Source organism: Antechinus flavipes, chromosome 3 (assembly GCF_016432865.1).
Source record: "Antechinus flavipes isolate AdamAnt ecotype Samford, QLD, Australia chromosome 3, AdamAnt_v2, whole genome shotgun sequence".
NCBI lineage: Eukaryota > Metazoa > Chordata > Mammalia > Dasyuromorphia > Dasyuridae > Antechinus > Antechinus flavipes.
Window position 1 is genome coordinate 52,307,120 of NC_067400.1, and position 18,783 is coordinate 52,325,902.

General features: G+C 33.9%; 1 protein-coding gene across 9 annotated transcripts in view; it reads left to right on the forward strand.

Moving 5' to 3' along the window:
* TRIP12 (thyroid hormone receptor interactor 12) overlaps positions 1 to 18,783 on the forward strand; it is a 170,774-nt gene that overhangs the window by 110,628 nt on the left and 41,363 nt on the right. For 5 of the 9 annotated variants that reach the window (XM_051983370.1, XM_051983369.1, XM_051983372.1 and 2 more), the window contains 11 exons: positions 1,407 to 1,555; positions 3,788 to 3,823; positions 3,917 to 4,012; positions 4,775 to 4,867; positions 5,026 to 5,187; positions 7,136 to 7,204; positions 7,295 to 7,460; positions 15,028 to 15,145; positions 15,935 to 16,094; positions 16,978 to 17,131; positions 18,396 to 18,624. In XM_051983370.1, the coding sequence (XP_051839330.1) occupies positions 1,407 to 1,555; positions 3,788 to 3,823; positions 3,917 to 4,012; positions 4,775 to 4,867; positions 5,026 to 5,187; positions 7,136 to 7,204; positions 7,295 to 7,460; positions 15,028 to 15,145; positions 15,935 to 16,094; positions 16,978 to 17,131; positions 18,396 to 18,624 (1,432 nt within the window). The remainder of the gene's footprint in view (positions 1 to 1,406; positions 1,556 to 3,787; positions 3,824 to 3,916; positions 4,013 to 4,774; positions 4,868 to 5,025; positions 5,188 to 7,135; positions 7,205 to 7,294; positions 7,461 to 15,027; positions 15,146 to 15,934; positions 16,095 to 16,977; positions 17,132 to 18,395; positions 18,625 to 18,783) is intronic. The other 4 variants (XM_051983371.1, XM_051983373.1, XM_051983376.1 and 1 more) reach the window with 1 other exon arrangement.

The window sequence follows — 18,783 nt, forward strand, 5'->3', positions numbered from 1 at the left end:
TTCTAGCATGAAGCTAATAACTGACATTTAGACACTTGAAGGTTTTATAATGCACTTTATTTTATTTGATCCTTATAATCATCCTGTGTTGTGAGGTCTCTAGGTATTCTCATCTTACAGATGAGGAAACAGAAGGCTAGAAAAAGTCATTAACTTGTTCATGGTTGCCCAACTAGTAAAATGTTAGACATGAGATTGGAACTCAAGTCTTTCCTGGGAACCCAAGAGCTTAGAATCCCAGCTTGTTCATGGCCCTGGTAGCCATCTGGGATGAGATCAACTTTCTCTAGTCCTCCATTTCTCCATTTGGAACATGAATTTGTAATGTTGGTAACTTTTATGGTCTCACTTCTCCCAGACCAGAACTGTGTCCACTAGGCCTCCCACTTTTCAAGTTTATTGATAAAGAAGAAAAGACAGAGCAAATTCCGTTGTATAGAAAGGTTTATATTAAAAATATGTACTCTTGAAGGGAAGTGATAAAAAGAAAAATGTCACCAGCCTTGATCGTACATTGTAATTTGATTTGGACTGGATAACTGCCTAAAACTTAGATGGTTTTCTCCTTATGATGCCTTTTTTACAGTGGAATTTAAAGAAAAAAAGAAGGCGCCCTGATTCATTATGTCACTAACTCTATTTAGTGCTTTTTAGGTTCTCACTTTTGCGATCAATGCTTATATAACAAATTCATTCTGCCTAGATCTTAACTACTCTTACTATTTCCCTTTTTGTTACAACTTGAAACTAAATGGAATTTTAGAGAATTGTTGAATTTCTCTTAAGACATCAGTGCAGCACTTTTTGGTGCAATTAAATATCTAGCTTTATAAATAATGCTTTCTTTACAATATTTCTTTTTCTTTCAGAGCTTGTTAGTCCTTATATGCAAAAAAACAATCAGGGAAATTTCAAAGTTCTACACTAATAGAGCTGTAGTTAAGTCCCTATTTATTCCATAAGGTTGAAAATCTAGTTGAAATGCTTCAGATTTGAATTTAATCCAGCTTTTTGAGTTTTTTTTTTTTTTTAATCTAATAGAATATCACCTGTTTATATATTCCCTTAAAGCCAAATATATATTAGATTTGTAGAATTTTCTATTTTGGCACTGTTCTTCATATAAAAAAAGGAATTTAAAAAAATTATATGGAAATATATTAAAGTATAGAAAACATTTAGATCATATGAAATCTTTTTGGGTGCTTAGAAGTTGTGTAGTTCACCAATAGTTATTTAGCTGTTCTTTATATATATTGATCTGTGGTATAGAGATGGTGTGTTTCTTTTTTTTATTTTAGTTTAAACCAAAAGAGGAAGAACAAGTACTCTTTCACCTAAGTCTTTTTAATACCAAGGAATTAATGGTTCCTTAAATGTAAAGCAAGGTTCTTTTTCTTCTATAGGTTCTAAGGCCCAGCAGCTTCTACAAGGACTACAAGCTACTGATGAAAGTCAGCAGCTTCAGGCAGTGATTGAGATGTGTCAATTATTGGTCATGGGAAATGAGGAGACGTTGGGAGGGTTTCCAGTAAAAAGTGTGGTTCCAGCTTTGGTAAGGATGATAGGATTTTGGTGGGGTTTTAAAATGGTTTTTTTGTGTCTTTACCATAATTATCTTTTTCTTTGCTAAAGCCTTCTACATATTTCTACCATTTTGTTTATTGAAATAATAGTTGACATTTATATAGTATTTTAAGGTTTACAGAGTGCATTTATTTATATTATCTCCTTGAATCCTGACAGCTATGGGGAGACGTAGCTACTACAGGTAATGTTTAGAGATCAGGAGACTGAGGCTTGGGACTGAAGGGACTTAACCTGTAGTCACCGATATTTATGCTGTGCAAAGGATAATTCAAACCCCAGTTTAGAACTCTATCCACTATGCCACACCAACTACTACACTAAATCAAAATTTTTTTATTTGTTGATAGGGATGTTCCTTTGTGGAATGATAGATGGACTAGCTTTCCTTCATCCTTTCAAGAGTATTCTGATTATGAGTGATGGCACAGCTAATAATCTGGCTGGCTGATCTTTTCGGGTGGCCGGTACAGGTTGTACCTCAATACAAACTCTGGCTCTAACGCTTTCTACTTGTGGGCAGGTGACTGAACATCTCTGAGCCTTTATTTCTTATCTGTTAGACCAAGGGTTTGGGTTGGGTTAAATAGCTTCTGGAAATCCTTCCCACTGTAGATTTATGATCTTATGGAATGGATCACCTAGTATTTTCTTTCTTCTTTTCATTTTGTGTCTATTTTAGAAGGGGTAGCATTGGACCAGTTTTTGTATATTGAATGGCACTAGCTTTTTCCTGTGTTTCATGCTATTACTTGGAGGGGTGGATTACTTTCTTATTTCCACATATCTTAGGTGTCCACACCCTATTGATTCTACCTTTATCTCTTGTTTCTGGCTCAAATTATTCTCCTTAACATCATTCTAGTATAATTTATTATTGTCTCTTGTATATCCTGTGGCCATAGGCTTTTGATTGGTCTTTCTGCTCCATACACAGTGCTGCTAATCCACAAATCTGATCATGTTATTTTACTGTTCAGAAATCTTCTGGTTACTTTTCATTGCCTGTCCCAAGTTCAAACTTTTTTTTTTCCGATGCTTGGCATTTAATCCCCCTCCCAATCCAGCATATCCTGTCTTCTTGTGCATAGTGGTGCTGTTTGTTACCTAAGGCTCTGCTTTCTTTCTGCAGTATCTGACGTAGATCTATTGTCCTTTCCTAATTTTGTGTTGATACTCTATATTCTTAATTTATCATGAGATAGTGGGAAAGCACATTGATATTTGGAGTGTTGTTTTTTATCTGTTATGTTTAAGATGTCTAATTTTGTTTGTAATGCCAAAAAATATTAAGGCAACCACATTTCTTATTCATGATAATGTTGAATGCCTACATCAAGAAAATATCCTTAAAGTTATCACTTAGGTTCAGGTTTATAACAATTCATTATTCTAATATGGTAATTATATTTTTCTATAGTTAGTGTGTCATATTAAATGAGCTAAAATCATGTGTCTAGTATAAGAGATGAGTAGTCACTTAGTGTATTTCCTTCAGGGCATTGTTTGATATATTTAGGTATTACTCAGTTCATTAAAAAAAATTGGAGATTTGTTTGCTCTAGTATCTACCTATAATTTAGAACATGGTCCCCAATTTCAGGAATTAAAGGTGTTAATCAGTAGATATGAGGACAGTAGTATTGGATTTACTATGAAATCTGGAGGCAATGTGGTACAGTAGGAAGAGGTCAAGAATTGGAAACAGGAAACCGGGGTGTGAATAATCTGGTTTGCCACTGACTACATGTCTTGACCTTGGGCAAGTCACTTTATTTCTCTGTGCCTCAGTTTCCTCATCTGTAAAATGAGGGGGTTGGACTTCATGGCCTATAACTTAGGTCCCTTCCAGCTCTCAAGACCCCGTGAGAAATATGGGTTGGCCCAAAAGCCTTGTCTTCTGTCATGAAGTGTGAAGGCATTTTAAAAATACATTTCAATAGGAACAGCCTACTTATCGAGATATTAACAAATTTAACTTGTATAGACCTGGACAGGTTCTTAACGTGAAAATTTTGATCTAGGACAATTTGGCCAACATGATAGCTTCAAAGTTTTATTGTTTAAATGGAGGAAAAACTATTTTGGAGGGATGTGTGTGTGTGTGTGTGTGTGTGTGTGTGTGTGTGTGTGTATGTATGTATGTATGTGTTTGTTTTTAATGCTATTTCAGAAATTTAAAAAAATGTTTTCTTCACAGATAACACTGCTGCAGATGGAGCATAATTTTGATATTGTAAGTATGCGGAGTTTCTTTTTAAAACAGTTCAGTTCCAATTTAAAAGATAATGCATTAGGAGTGAGCTCTCTTCAATTTTTTTTTTTTTAGATGAACCATGCCTGTCGAGCCTTAACATACATGATGGAAGCACTTCCTAGATCATCTGCTGTGGTGGTAGATGCCATTCCTGTTTTTTTGGAAAAAGTAATTGCAAATTTTGATTCATTTTTGAAAAACCAGTTCAAGAGAACTATGTAAAGAATTAAATTAGATTCTATAAAGTATTAACATCAAAATTTGTATGTGTGTACATGGGTGCTCATCACCTATCATTAGTCAAATTGATTTTGAATAATACTTGACTATTTAGCATACCACTCAGTCTATTTAGGATATATTTTGTGAAATCACACATGAGGTACACACTTTATAGTAACAACCTTATATTATGATTGTACCTTTTTTCAGTTTTGATATAAAAAAAAATCTTATTTCTAAAGATTATCTTATGTTGGTTGATAAGCATTTAATATTTCTTTAAAGCTAAGCAGGTTGAGACACATTTGATCAAGGCCATAAAGTGAGTTACTAAAGAAGGATACTTTCATATGATCTATGTATAGATCATATTTCTTGGTCATATTTAAAAGACCCTTTTAAAATTTGCCTGGCAAATGTGTAATGGAAATTATAATTTTGGTCCTGTTTCATTGCTTAACATAAAAATTTTTCAAAAAGTGTTCTATTACATAATTAGAAATAGATTTTGGTAATTCATAAGTTTTATTTTTCATAGTAGTATTCAAGAAGCAAGTTATTTAAATTGTGTAGAAAAAATATATTCACTTTTTTTTTCAAAATTGCTTGTAAAGATTATAGCTTCCTTAATTTCCACCCACATAATATATATATATATATCCTTAGAAATTAGAACGAGTCTTAACTAACATAACTTTTGTGTTGTAGCTACAAGTGATTCAGTGTATTGATGTGGCAGAACAGGCTTTAACTGCCTTGGAGATGCTGTCGCGTAGACATAGCAAAGCCATTCTTCAGGCGGTAAGTACAGCTCCTCCTTCATGTCCTGAACTGTGGTTTCTGATTTGTCTGTCACCCAAAGAGTGGCGTTTCTGAATTAGTGAACACCTAGCCATTTGAAAATACTGTTGCTATTGATAAAGACTATTTCTATTCTCTAACAATATTCTGTATTTTAGGGAGGTTTGGCTGACTGCCTGCTCTATCTGGAGTTTTTCAGCATAAATGCCCAGAGAAATGCTTTAGCCATCGCAGCTAATTGCTGCCAGAGTATCACACCAGATGAATTTCACTTTGTGGCAGATTCCCTCCCCTTGCTTACCCAAAGGCTTACCCACCAGGTAAAAGAAAAAGTTATTTGTCATATTTATTGTCATATTTATGCACTTGAAAAAAAGATTTAAAAAATTGTCTTTTCTCCTTTTGATAAACAATTTGAGAATATGTATCTTCTTATATTCCTTAGCACTGCTCTATTTTACACAATTTTGGACTTGAACATCAAATTGAGATGAGGGTGAATATAAAAGAAGTATTCAAAAAATATGAGGTTTTATTTGTAAACATTGAGATTCATGGACATGTTTTTACATGTTTGGCAATTAGAAATTATTTGACTTATAGTAGGCTGTAGTTGTTTATAAAACAATTAGTTTTGAAGCCAGCCTCAGTGATAGCTAGGTAGTAGAAGGGATAGAGAGCATCAAGCCTGATGCTGGGAAGATTTCAATACAGATATTAGGTAATTTATGTGACTTACCCTGGGCAAATCACTTTCATATAACTTTGTAAGTCTCCATTTTCTCATTTAATAAATGGATATAACAACAGCTACTTCTTTTTATCAAATGAGATAATAATTGCAAATCATTTAGCCCACAGCCTGGTGCAAAGTAAGCCTCCCATAAAGGTTATTTGGTTATTATTCCTATTGTGGGTATTATTGTTGTTGTGGAGGGAAGAGGAAACAGATTTCTTTGATATAATTTTTACATCTTGTATCCAAAGATTTTCCAGAAGTTTTTGAAATGAAATAGCTTGAATATAAATACTTTGATGAAATTTCAATTTACGTAGTACCTTTTTGGATAGTTCTTCTCTTTGGCATCTTTGATATGCACCTTGATTACTTAAGAAGAGATTCTTTTTCATTTTTAATAGATCGTTGGAATTCTTCAATAATTGTATTTGCTTTGTAAGCTACCTTTCTCTTGGGACCTTAAGTCCCTTTATCCAGGTAATTATGTTGAAAATAGTTAATGAGGTCATCTAGGGAAGGGGGTGGGGAGGAGGGGAAAAATTGGAACAAAAAGTTTGGCAATGGCTGTAAATTACCCATGCATATAAGTTGTAAATTAAAAAAAAAAAGAAAAATAGTCAATGAGCTCTCAATAAGAGCAAATGATGGCTTGCTTTAAAGATGACATTTAAGGACCATTGATATTAGTTGTCTCCTTGGTATTTTATAGTAGTACTGTTAAATATGTTAGTGGACCTAAATTTACACATGTAAATTGACATAAATATATGTTTTTAAAATTAGTGTGAATTAGAATTTAAGAAGGTATCTATCAGACAAATCTCAAGTTTTTCCCCTGCTTTACTATTATATAGAGAATATAGAACTATATTTTGTGAATCATGCAAATTCAACTATTTAGTCCTGGGTCAGTATTTTTGTTTTTTTGGTTCCTCCCTCTTACGTTTCAATTATAGATCTGGGATATCCCAGGTGGTAGTCACTCTGAGCTTACCAACAGTTAAAATTCTCTGTATTCCTTTGAAATGGACAAACTGACAGTTTCAGACTTGTTTAATATAATATTTAAGATTGCCTTTTGAAGGCATATTCACGTAAGGCATAATAACTTTTATACTTTTTGTTAATAAAAGAAAACAGTAATATAGTTAATCACTTATTCTTTTAGACTATATGTTAAGATTTTTAAAATACAGCTGATTTGCTTAATCACAATATATTTATCAAGTATATATAGTGTGCCAAGAAATCTGTTATGAACTAGCGATAACATTATACAGAACAAAATGAAATCTGGCTTAATATCTTATAGTAAAGGAGACAAGTACGTATGTTATATATGAGCACATAAAATAAATAAACCATGTCTATATTTTAATTTTTTCTGTATTTTCTTGAATAAACATTTGATTGAGAGACTTCCTAGAAGTCATTAAAAGCAGGTGGAGGGTGGGAAGGGGCAATGATGTAGATAGACACATCATTTTTTATAATTGAATAACATTTCAAATAATTTTTTAAAAATGCAGGACAAGAAATCAGTAGAAAGTACTTGTCTTTGTTTTGCACGGCTAGTGGACAACTTTCAGCATGAAGAAGTGAGTATTTTATCTGATATGTAACTTTAATGAAAATTGAAAATAAGGAAATCATTGGATATTTAAAAAATACTTTCTCTTTTCTCTAAGAATTTGCTTCAGCAGGTTGCCTCTAAAGATTTGCTCACTAATATTCAGCAGCTGTTGGTCGTTACTCCACCAATTCTAAGTTCTGGGATGTTTATTATGGTGGTCCGTATGTTTTCCTTGATGTGTTCTAACTGTCCAACTCTAGCAGTTCAGCTTATGAAGCAAAGTAAGTGCTGATATTTATTTTCTGCTTTACATTTGAAAAAGTAGTATATCTTCTCTGTTGTGGAGAATGTACTAATTTTCTAGAGGAGGGCTGGATGGGTAGTCAGAGGAATGACAAGTGGAGAGAGTGCCCCACCTTTGCCATTTAATATTTGTGTGGTCTTGAGCTAATCATTTCCATTTTCTCTATATAAGATGAAGGCTGTGGACTAGATGACTGAAGATTGTTTCTGTCTCTCAGAATATGCTACTGTTACTGGCATCCTTACAGGTTCTCTCTATGTACAATAGGAATTGAATGAATTCACAGGAGCTAGGGGAAAAAAAAGGTGACAGTTGTATAATCTTGAGGGAGGATAATTGTACAAAACTTGTAGATTGAATGGACCTTATGATTTTAACTAGAATACTGATTTGAGAGTGCCTCTGCTTGGAGTAACTTTATTACTTTAGTTAAAAGGAAAAATGAAAATTTACAGCAAATTGATGGGACCCATTTTTAGAAGGTATAGCTATATATGCACAGGTGCATGTGTGTGTGAAAGACAAAGATGTATGTACATAAAGTATATGAAATGATCACAAAGGAAAAATCTACCCAAAATAAAGTTAAAAATACACTTGCTTAGGCTTATCTCAAACTATTTTTAAAAAAGTTTGGTTTGATATTTGTTGTTAATTTTAAGTTCATCACACTATTTGATAGAAATATTCATCATATATCTAGATGCTTGGGTGGGAAAAATTCAGTATGATACAAGTTGCTGCTGCTGAACATAAAGACAAGATGATGTGTTTCTCTTGGCTGTCCTAAAGAGTCTGTGGCCGCCTATAGCCTAGGGGTATAGGAGTACCTATATCAACAAAATGATGGCCCTTTGAAGTACACATTTGATGTCATAGGAATTATGCCTTGTAAGCTATTATATTAAGGTTTCTTAAAATAGTGTTTGATATTTGAGAACTATAGTTCTCATTTTGCTGAGGGACCCAATTAAGATAGTTCCTTATGCAAACAGGCAGTTTGGAGTAAGATAGAAATATGAAGAATGAAGAATTTACTGTTTCTTCCCCCTTGCATGCCAATATTTGCCATTATAACAGTTGAATTATCTTCATCTTCTCATGTAATGACAGTCTCTAAAAGTAAACCCTTAAAATAGTATCCATAAAGTACATATTGTTCTTCAGCTAAACATAAAATTAACTTGTAATGTTTTAATCATTACAAAATTGTTGGGTGGGTCAAATATGTTATTCCTCATTCTATCTACCTCAAACTACAACCATGTTATAAATAGTCTTACTTCATTTGAACCTAACGGTCAAGAACTTCAAAAATAGAATATTATAGAATGGGTTTTGCATAATTTTAAAAAAATTTGCATATAAACAAAAATTAATTCTAAAAATGTATTAGTGTGTATGTGAGAGAGAGAAGGGGGAGAGAATTGTTACAATAAACTAAGAGACAACCGAAAGTTTTCTTTTAAAAATAAGACTTCATGGTAATGAAAGCATTATATATTGTTAAATGATACCTAGAACACAAACTTCTGTGGCACATCAGTGAAGGAAAAGAAATTAAAGCTTAGAGTAAAGAGTCATATATTTTATCTTAGTAACTCCCTTTTTTTTTTGAATGATCTTTTTTTTTTTAATACTTATATATTTTTAATCTCTTTGCCTTTCTCCTTGAGTCTCTACCCCTCAAATCAAGAATTTAAAAAGAAAAAGGAGAGAAAAGCAATTCAGCAAAACTAATCAGCATATCAAGCAGGTCTGATGATAGTGTTCCCCAGTACAAAAATGGGAAACAGAGCTGAATTTTCTCATCACATCTTTCCCTTTGGCCACCTTTGATCATTATGATATTATATAGCATATTTAGTTTTGTTTTTAATAGTGATGGTTCTTTCAATTCGAAGTATTTTGTTTTCTGGTTCTGCTTACTTCCCTATACCTCACTTTCTCTACATCTTTGAATTCATCAGTCACTTCTTCTCAAGACAGTTATGTTTAACTATATTCTTGTCATAATTTATTTACTATTCTACACAGTAAGTTGTTACTTTCTTTGAATTTTATATTTTAGGGTACATGACTAGCCTAATGGCCGGCCTAATCTCTGAACTAATGATACAGTTTTGTCATTTTAAAACAAGATTCCAATTTTATTTATTTATTTATTTGCGGAGGCAATTGGGGTTAAGTGATTTGCCCCCAGGAGTCACACAGCTAGGAGGAAGTGTTCCTGTTTGAGACCAAATTTGAACTCAGGTCTTCCTGACTTCAGGGCTGGTGCTCTATCCACTGCACCAGCTAGCTGTCCTCACGCTAATAATTTAGTATTAATTCATGATTGTATCAACAATGTATCAGCATAGCTATAGTTGTGCAGTTTGTTTGGATGAGAATATTTTTTTAATAGTGATTTTTGAGCAATTTTGTATAATGTTAACAATTTGTGGTTCTTTTTAGAATTGTTGCGGCAAAATCTCTTATAGATGTTTATATTACTTATTTTAGATACTAGAAATGCTTTATGGAAAGATTTTTTTTTTTCCATAAATGTCTACTTTTCAGCCTAATTGTGTTGATTGTCTTCACAAAAGCTTTTCATTTTTGTTTATATCTCTTGTGTAAGAATTTTCCTTCTAAATAAAAGTACTCGATCACCTTTAATATATATCCATTGTCAACCAAAGACTTAAGTGTTTATATGTCCACTATGGACAAGGTTAGATACAAGGTAAATATTATTAGATACTAGAGCCAAAAGTAAAACAATCCTTGTCTTTAAGGACTTTGCATTCTAACCAGGAAGTCATGTGTAAGTGCATCCATATACAAATACGTGTGTGTGTGTGTGTGTGTGTGTAAAATACACACTAAGATGCAAGGCAACCTTGGGGAGAAAGTATCTTGGAAACAAGGAAAGGTGTCATGCAGAAGGTAATGTTTGAGATGAACTTGTATTAAAGTAGGAGAGTTTGTTGAAGCACAAATGGAAGTGGAAGAGCATTCCAAACATGAGGGATAACCAATAAAATGGCATGGAGAAATAAAATGATATGTATAGAATACTTAATTTCCACTATGAAGAACAGAAGACTAGACACAGTTTGGGACTAGCTTGTGAAGAGCTTTAAATAACAAAGTTTCTGTCTTATCTTCAAGGTAATAGAGAAACACTGGAGTTGATTGAGTAGGGAAGTGACATGGTCTTACCTGAATTTCATAAAAATAATTGGTTATTTTGTAGAAGATTGTTTGAAAGGGGTTTAAGGTAGGGACACCATTAAGGAGCTTTTGCAAGTGCAGAGAAATAGTTGATAGGAAAATCACACTGCAGTAGCCGCCCAAATCAAGTATAGAGAAATGTTGTGGTAGTAGAATTTGGGTATTGAGTGTTTGGTGAGGGATAGTGACAAGTAAAGAATGATCCTGAAGTTGCCAGCTTTTGTAACTGGAAGAAGATGGTGGTACTTTCAGAAATAGGGAAGTTGAGGGAAGGGGGAAGATAGTGAAGTATAATTTGAATTGATTGAATATGAGATATCTCTGGGACATCCCATTTGTGATATGTAATAGACATGAGGTGATGGAAAATTGGTACTTAGTAGAAAGAAGAGGCCTGGATTTGTAGCTTCAAACACATGATTTGTATAGAAATTATTGATTGAACCCATGGAAGACTGGTGAGATTACCCAGTAAAACAATGCAAAGAAAAGATGTACAAAGGATCTTGGCCTTGCCCATTTGTGAGTAATTTATGAACTAGCAAAGAAGTTTTAGAAGCAATCTTGTAGGTCAGAGTAAAAATAAAGAAGCATTATGAAATCTGAGATTTTTAGAATGCTACATATACTTAAAGACAATGAGGATTGAGAGAAGACCCTTAGATTCGACCATTAGTAACTTTGGGAAGAACACAGTCAATTGATAACTGAGTTTGGAGACTGCTGAGAATTTAAAGAACATGTGGTAGCAATGAGTTTGGACAGTTGTTTCAGAGTTTGACAAATATGGGTACAAGGATGGTAGTTTGATAGGTGGATGCCATAGACTTGGGCATGTTGTGGGTAATACGGAAGGAAGTTGTTGGTAGAGATTGTTATTTGGAGAGATTGAAAATTTATTGTAAAACCGTATCAATTTGAGAAAGAAAATATTATTTTGGATAAGGGTCTGCTAGACATTATAAATAAATAATAGAGCGGCACAATTTCCTGGACAAGATAGGAGTATTAATGATATATGTGTAGTTAGCACTGGTAAGGATCTCAAGTGGTATAGGATATGACTTAAGAGGGTTTGCCTTTTCTTCTTGAAATCCTTATTTTGCATATCATTTTAGAAGATATTTCTAGTGGGTTGGCATAGTTATCTAGAGAGAAGAGACAGATAATACCAAAAATTGGAAAAGAAGAGCTCAAATCTTTATCATTTTCTTACTATATAATGTGACTGTAACAGAAGTGGACAAATCGTAGTCCTGAACTTGTTTTTTTTTTTTTTTTTTTTTAATTTTTATTTAATAATTACTTTATATTGACACTCGTTTCTGTTCCGATTTTTTTTCCCCTCCCTCCCTCCACCCCCTCCCCTAGATGGCAAGCAGTCCTTTATATGTTGGATATGTTGCAGTATATCCTAGATACAATATATGTTTGCAGAACCGAACAGTTCTCTTGTTGCATAGGGAGAATTGGATTCAGAAGGTATAAATAACCCGGGAAGAAAAACAAAAATGCAGATAGTTCACATTCGTTTCCCAGTGTTCTTTCTTTGGGTGTAGCTGCTTTTGTCCATCGTTTATCAATTGAAACTCAGGTTTCTTTGTCAAAGAAATCCACTTCCATCAAAATATGTCCTCATACAATATCGTTGTCGAAGTGTATAATGATCTCCTGGTTCTGCTCATTTCACTTAGCATCAGTTCATGTAAGTCTCGCCAGTCCTCTCTGTATTCATCCTGCTGGTCATTTCTTACAGAACAATAATATTCCATAACATTCATATACCACAATTTACCCAGCCATTCTCCAATTGATGGGCATCCATTCATTTTCCAGTTTCTAGCCACTACAAACAGGGCTGCTACAAACATTTTGGCACATACAGGTCCCTTTCCCTTCTTTAGTATTTCTTTGGAATATAAGCCCAATAGAAACACTGGTGGATCAAAGGGTATGCACAATTTGATAATTTTTTGGGCATAATTCCAGATTGCTCTCCAGAATGGTTGGATTCGTTCACAACTCCACCAACAATGCATCAGTGTCCCAGTTTTCCCGCATCCCCTCCAACATTCATCATTATTTTTTCCTGTCATCTTGTGTAGTGGTATCTCAGAGTTGTCTTAATTTGCATTTCTCTGATCAATAATGATTTGGAACACTCTTTCATATGAGTGGTAATAGTTTCAATTTCATCCTCTGAAAATTGTCTGTTCATATCCTTTGACCATTTATCAATTGGAGAATGGCTTGATTTCTTATAAATTTGAGTCAGTTCTCTATATATTTTGGAAATGACATAGTCCTGAACTTGTACCAGATTATTTTGTATTCTGACTCATTGTAACTAAGGCACCAAAACATTGTTCTAAGCCTTCTGTTGAGATAAATGAATAAGCTGTTATCAAAGAATGTTTCATATTTGGGACTCATTGTGATTTTATGTGTTGTAATTATGTTTAAATTTACATTAAAAGAGCAGGTAATACACATTCATGTTCAATGCATCTATGATAGTAAATTACTGAAGAGTCACAGAAAATTCCAGGTTTGGTGTGAGAAAGGAGATCTAGCATAATCCCCATCAAAATGACTCCATTTTGACCCGATAGGACATAGTTTGAGCTGAAAGATTTAGAAATCTTATAAGCAGCAGTCAAGTTTATAAAAATTTTATTTTTGTTACTAACAATTAAAAGAGAGAGAAAAGTGACCTAAACCAACTCACTAGTTTTAATGTGAGTGTTCTCTTACAACATGTGCTTCTCTTTATAGTGTCTTTTCTGTTGATCCATTGTAGTTTTTTTACATGACAGCTTCCCCATTAGGTTTCTTGTGAATTCTTCTGTGATCACTCAGGGGTTATTGTTTGGTTTGTTTTTCTTAGTATCCCCAGCATTTAGCGATGTTTGCCTCGTAGTAGGCATTTTATGAAATGTTAGTTGATTTCCAGTCTCTGTCTTATTTGAGATGCACGATTGCTAAAGAAGTTGTCAAAAAATTATCCTTATTATGTACACTTTCAGTGTCCTACAGAACCTGGCTCTTTCGTCCTTTTCCTATCTTCTCCTTACATTATTAAAGTAAATAATTTCTCTCCCCAAATTCTATAATTCAGCTACATAAGCCTCCACCTTCTTAAACTGTGGTTCATGAACCCATATGAATCTAAATGTGTGAGAGTCATGAAATTGATTTATTATCAGTAAATGTTTGATTTGTATGTCCATTTTATATGCCTATATTCTTGGAGTCACATAGATTTCTGGAGTAAAAAGGTGTTTTCAAGTTGAAAAAGTTTTAACAACCCATAGAGAGAACTTCTAAGGCTGCTTCTAGTTTATAAATCCATGATCATATGAAATTTATGGCATATATGACACAAATATTTGTATGTATATATGATAATATTCCATCTCTTTTCTTTGGCACACCTCTTATCTCTTAGCTGACCATATTTTGCTAACGTTTTGCTCAGATCTGGGAAGCTTTTGGATCTATGTCATCTATGTTTTTTTTTTTTTTTTTTCTCTTCCAGAACTTTCCCTCTGAAATTCCTCCTCTTTACTATGTATTTCATGCGTGTGTGTATGTATGTGTGCACATTCTTGGTGGCATGTTATATTATTCCCATTAGGATAGAAGCTCCCGATAGCAGGACTTGTATATTTGCCATTCCTTTCTTTCTCCAGACTGACCGATTGATTTCTATCAACTATGTATGAAGAAATTCATAGGCTCGTAATTGTTGCAAAGCAGATTTTAAAGCATTTTAGATATTTTTATCCTTGGGTCTTTATAAGTTCAGTTTGAGATAAGACTGTCCTTTAATGATTGCTAGTAATTCCAATAGTTTAGTTTTTTGTTTGTTTTTGTTCTGGACCTGTGATTTTTTTCATTGAATTGAGAAGTCTTGGTATGATGATTCTGTTCACTAATACAAGTACTACTTGTCTACAACTTAGAATCCTGGGAAATTATTTAAGACACTGAAAAATTGTGGATTTCCTAAGGTCTCAGAGCTTGCTAGTTAACATCTCCCACTATCCATGGATAGTCAGTCAATAAATTGATGTATTGTTGCTGGAATAATTTTTGGGAAAAAAAAGGTCATCTGTATGTTTCATATTTATTTGAAAATGTATTTTTATCTCACAGTCTATTCCTTCTGTAAATATAGTGAAAATGTTCTAAAACTTCTTGCTTTGTAGCACTTTTAAGTTGTCTAATCATCTGGAGAAGGCATCCTATTAAGAAGTTTTAAATAACTTTGCTTTTTTAATTTATAGTAATCTTAGTGTAGTAACTCAATTATATTTTTAAAGATATTGCAGAAACACTTCACTTCCTTTTGTGTGGGGCCTCAAATGGCAGCTGCCAGGAACAAATTGATCTTGTTCCACGAAGTCCTCAAGAACTTTATGAGCTGACATCTCTTATTTGGTAAGTTTGGAGACAGTAAGTCCAACATGTATTCCTCAAATTGTCTCCCCATTCCAGATCATACACCACATAGCTTAAGTAGTGTTCTAAAATATAGATCTGACCACATCCCTCCTAAGGTCAAGAAGCCTTCATGTTACTCAGATTGAATTACAGACCCTTATATCGGGAATTTAAATGTAGGCCCAAGCCTACATTTCCAGATTTATTATACAATTTGTTTCATTGTCCACTCTCCATACTAAGCTAGACTACTCAACTTTTCTCTCATGATGTGTGAGGCATAGGAATTTGGGCAGTCTAGCTTAGAATGGAGAGTGGACAATGAAACAAACTGCATAATAAATACATCCCATTTCCTCTCCAACTCCATGCTTTGGAATATCCTCTTTCTTCACATTCTCCTCTTAGTTTCTTTAGTTACCAGCAGTCAGTTAAAATAAAATCTAATACATGAGACATTTATTGATTCCTACTCTTTCCCTCCCCACTCCCCCTTCTAAAAAGGTGGGGGGGGGGGGGGAAGCTAGCACCTTCCTGCCAAATTTGCCTGTTTTTTTGTTTTTTTTTTAAACTTTGTGCATGGGAATGTATTATTTTATTTACTTAATTTGTGTATATTGCATATGTGTTTTTCTAATTGAATGTAAGCTCTTGAGGACATATTTTCAATAGTCTAGCCTCATAGGTCTTAGTAATTTTTTTTTTAATTTAAATTGTCAAATTTTCCTTTTTTAATGAAAATTAAAAATACAGGAAATTGCCAAAATATCGATGTATTCTTTTCAGTGAACTGATGCCATGTTTACCAAAAGAAGGAATTTTTGCTGTTGATACCATGTTGAAGAAGGGAAATGCACAAAACACTGATGGTGCAATATGGCAGTGGCGAGATGACAGGGGTCTTTGGCATCCCTACAACAGGATTGATAGCCGGATAATTGAGGTAGTAGTTTCAGTACATTTTAAAGTGGTGTGTTGGGTCAAGGAATTTTCCTTGTTTCTTTAACTTCTATATGTAACTCAAATGCAAATAATACATTTTCATTTTATTATTTGCCAAACTGCTGACAATTAGATGATTTCTGCTGACAAAGCATTGTTATCTTTTAACCTCTAAAATTGCCCATGGGCATCTCTTGCCTCTAGTTTCCTCAGGTTTAAAAGTGAGAGAGTTGATTTTTATGCTTTTCTTCTTTTTGCTTGAAAAAAATCTCTAATCTTTTGTAATAGTTCCAAGAGTAGTGCCATATTTCTGAATGTGATATATACACTGCTTCTGTTAAAGTTTTGTAAAATTCTTCCCATTTCCTAAATCTAGTTAAAGTTTTTTTAAAAGGTAGCTTGGAAATTTCATCCTTAGTTTCCTCATTAGTAAGAAGTTCCTTCAACCCCTAAATCTCAAAACTCAAAACAATTACTTCTGTATTGGCTATATTAAAAACTAAGGTCTATGTGTACTGTCCTTAGTCTGAGAATCTAGGAAGAAGGTAGAAGGATGATTCTTTGCATTGCCTAGAGTGATTATTATTTTAGTTACATCCTTTCTATTAAGTAATTCACTACCTGAGGATGTCATTCCCCAAAACTTAAGGTTTTCTTTGCTTTTTGGGAGTGCCTACTCTCTCTCTATCAAGAATGCATGTCCAAGAAATTTACATCCTCTGAATTTTCTTTTGTTGATAATACCTAAGAGTTTTAAGTAGAAATAGAGTAGAGTTAGCCAAAATGAGACATCTAGGGTATTTTTAAGTTTCTGTTTTATTTCAGATACTTACTAGACTGATGTTTATATGTAAGATATTTCTTTCTTTTTCTTTTTTTGTTTTTAGGCAGCTCATCAGGTTGGTGAGGATGAGATAAGCTTGTCCACCTTGGGACGAGTTTATACTATTGATTTTAATTCTATGCAGCAGATCAATGAAGATACTGGGACTGCACGTGCTATTCAGAGAAAACCTAACCCATTAGCCAATACTAACACTAGTAAGTAGCCTTTGAATTAAAATTAAATTATTATACTGTAAAGGAATGAAGCTGTTACTGAAGCCTTATCTATGCATAGGGCATGTCTGTTTTGTGCCTATATATATATTTTTCCTACCAAGTACATTGAATAATTAAACAAATCTTTTCACTCTTTTTCTAATTAAGAAATTTATCTCTTCTCCCCCCCCCCTTTTTTTTTTTCTTTCTTCCCCCCCACTCCCCCCCCCCACCCTCCCACCCCCCCCGATCCTTCCCAGTACAAGTCTCTACAACAAGGATTCTTAACCTGGAGTATACACAGTCCGCAAAGAGTCCATGGGTAGACTTCAGGGGCTCTTTGAACTTGAATGAAAAGAACGTTTTATATATATATATATATTTTCCTCTAACTTGTAACTGGAATTTACCATTTCGTTAAGTTATTTTAGAATATGGTCCTGAAAAGGATCACCTATGTAACAGCAACTCTATTGGGGATTAAGTATCTTTTCTCTATCCTTTTCTGTTGTTCAAATCTACCTTGAATCATCCAAGTTCCCTCTTAAGGAATTGTGCATGTGCGTGCGTGCGTGTGTGTGTCTGTGTGTCTGTGTGTCTGTGTAGTGTGAATAAGCTTATAAATGAAAAAGCAAATAAAGCTACATTAGGGAGTTCCCCTTTCCTCTTTTGTAGTCACATCAGCTCTAAGGCATGGTAATTTGGAGAATCTGAGTGTTTGCTGCTTCTCTGCAGGCACTTCTCCTTTTTCTGTATAATAGTCAAAATAACTTTATCTTTATCCTCCTTAATAGATGGCAACAGTTGTCCTCTCCTTCTTCTGAATTAACTCAGTTTTGGGAGGTTCTGTTTATTAACCAAGCCACAATCTAATTAGTTGTTTGATATATTTCCACTACCAATGTACGAGTATCTTAGTAAACCAGAAATAAGGTCCAATTGTTGTGGTGTAAGAGACAAAGGCCTGGCCTCAGATTTTTCATCCCTCTTCTGATACTTCCCTTGGTTTGTGACTCTAGGCAAGTCATTTAGTCTGTTTTTGCCCTAAGCAACCTGCCATAGTCATATATGAGTTATTTCTTTGCCAAGAATCTCCTTTGATAATGAATTCATAGGTACAGACCAAAACTTTTTTCTTTTTTGCACATATTGAAAAACAGTTTCACTTGAAAATGATTATTGAATTAGTCTATGGCTTGAACTCTTTAGAGTTTGCTTATTCTTACCTTTGGGTTGTATAAAACACCTACATTTTCTTTTACAGGTGGATATTCAGAGTTAAAGAAGGATGATGCTCGAGCACAGTTAATGAAAGAAGACCCAGAACTGGCTAAGTCTTTCATTAAGACGTTGTTTGGTGTTCTTTATGAAGTGTATAGTTCTTCAGCAGGACCTGCAGTCAGACATAAGTGCCTTAGAGCAATTCTTAGGATAATTTATTTTGCGGATGCCGAACTTCTGAAGGATGTACTGAAAAATCATGCTGTTTCAAGGTGTGTATGTTTTCTGTCTTCTTTCCTATATCTGCATATTTTTTAATCACAGACAACTAGATGTCTGGGCAGTTAGGTTGTGGAAAGAATGCTGAACTTGGGAGTCAGGAAGACTCCTCTTTCAAAGTCCAAATCTGGCCCCAGATATTTCCTAGCTGT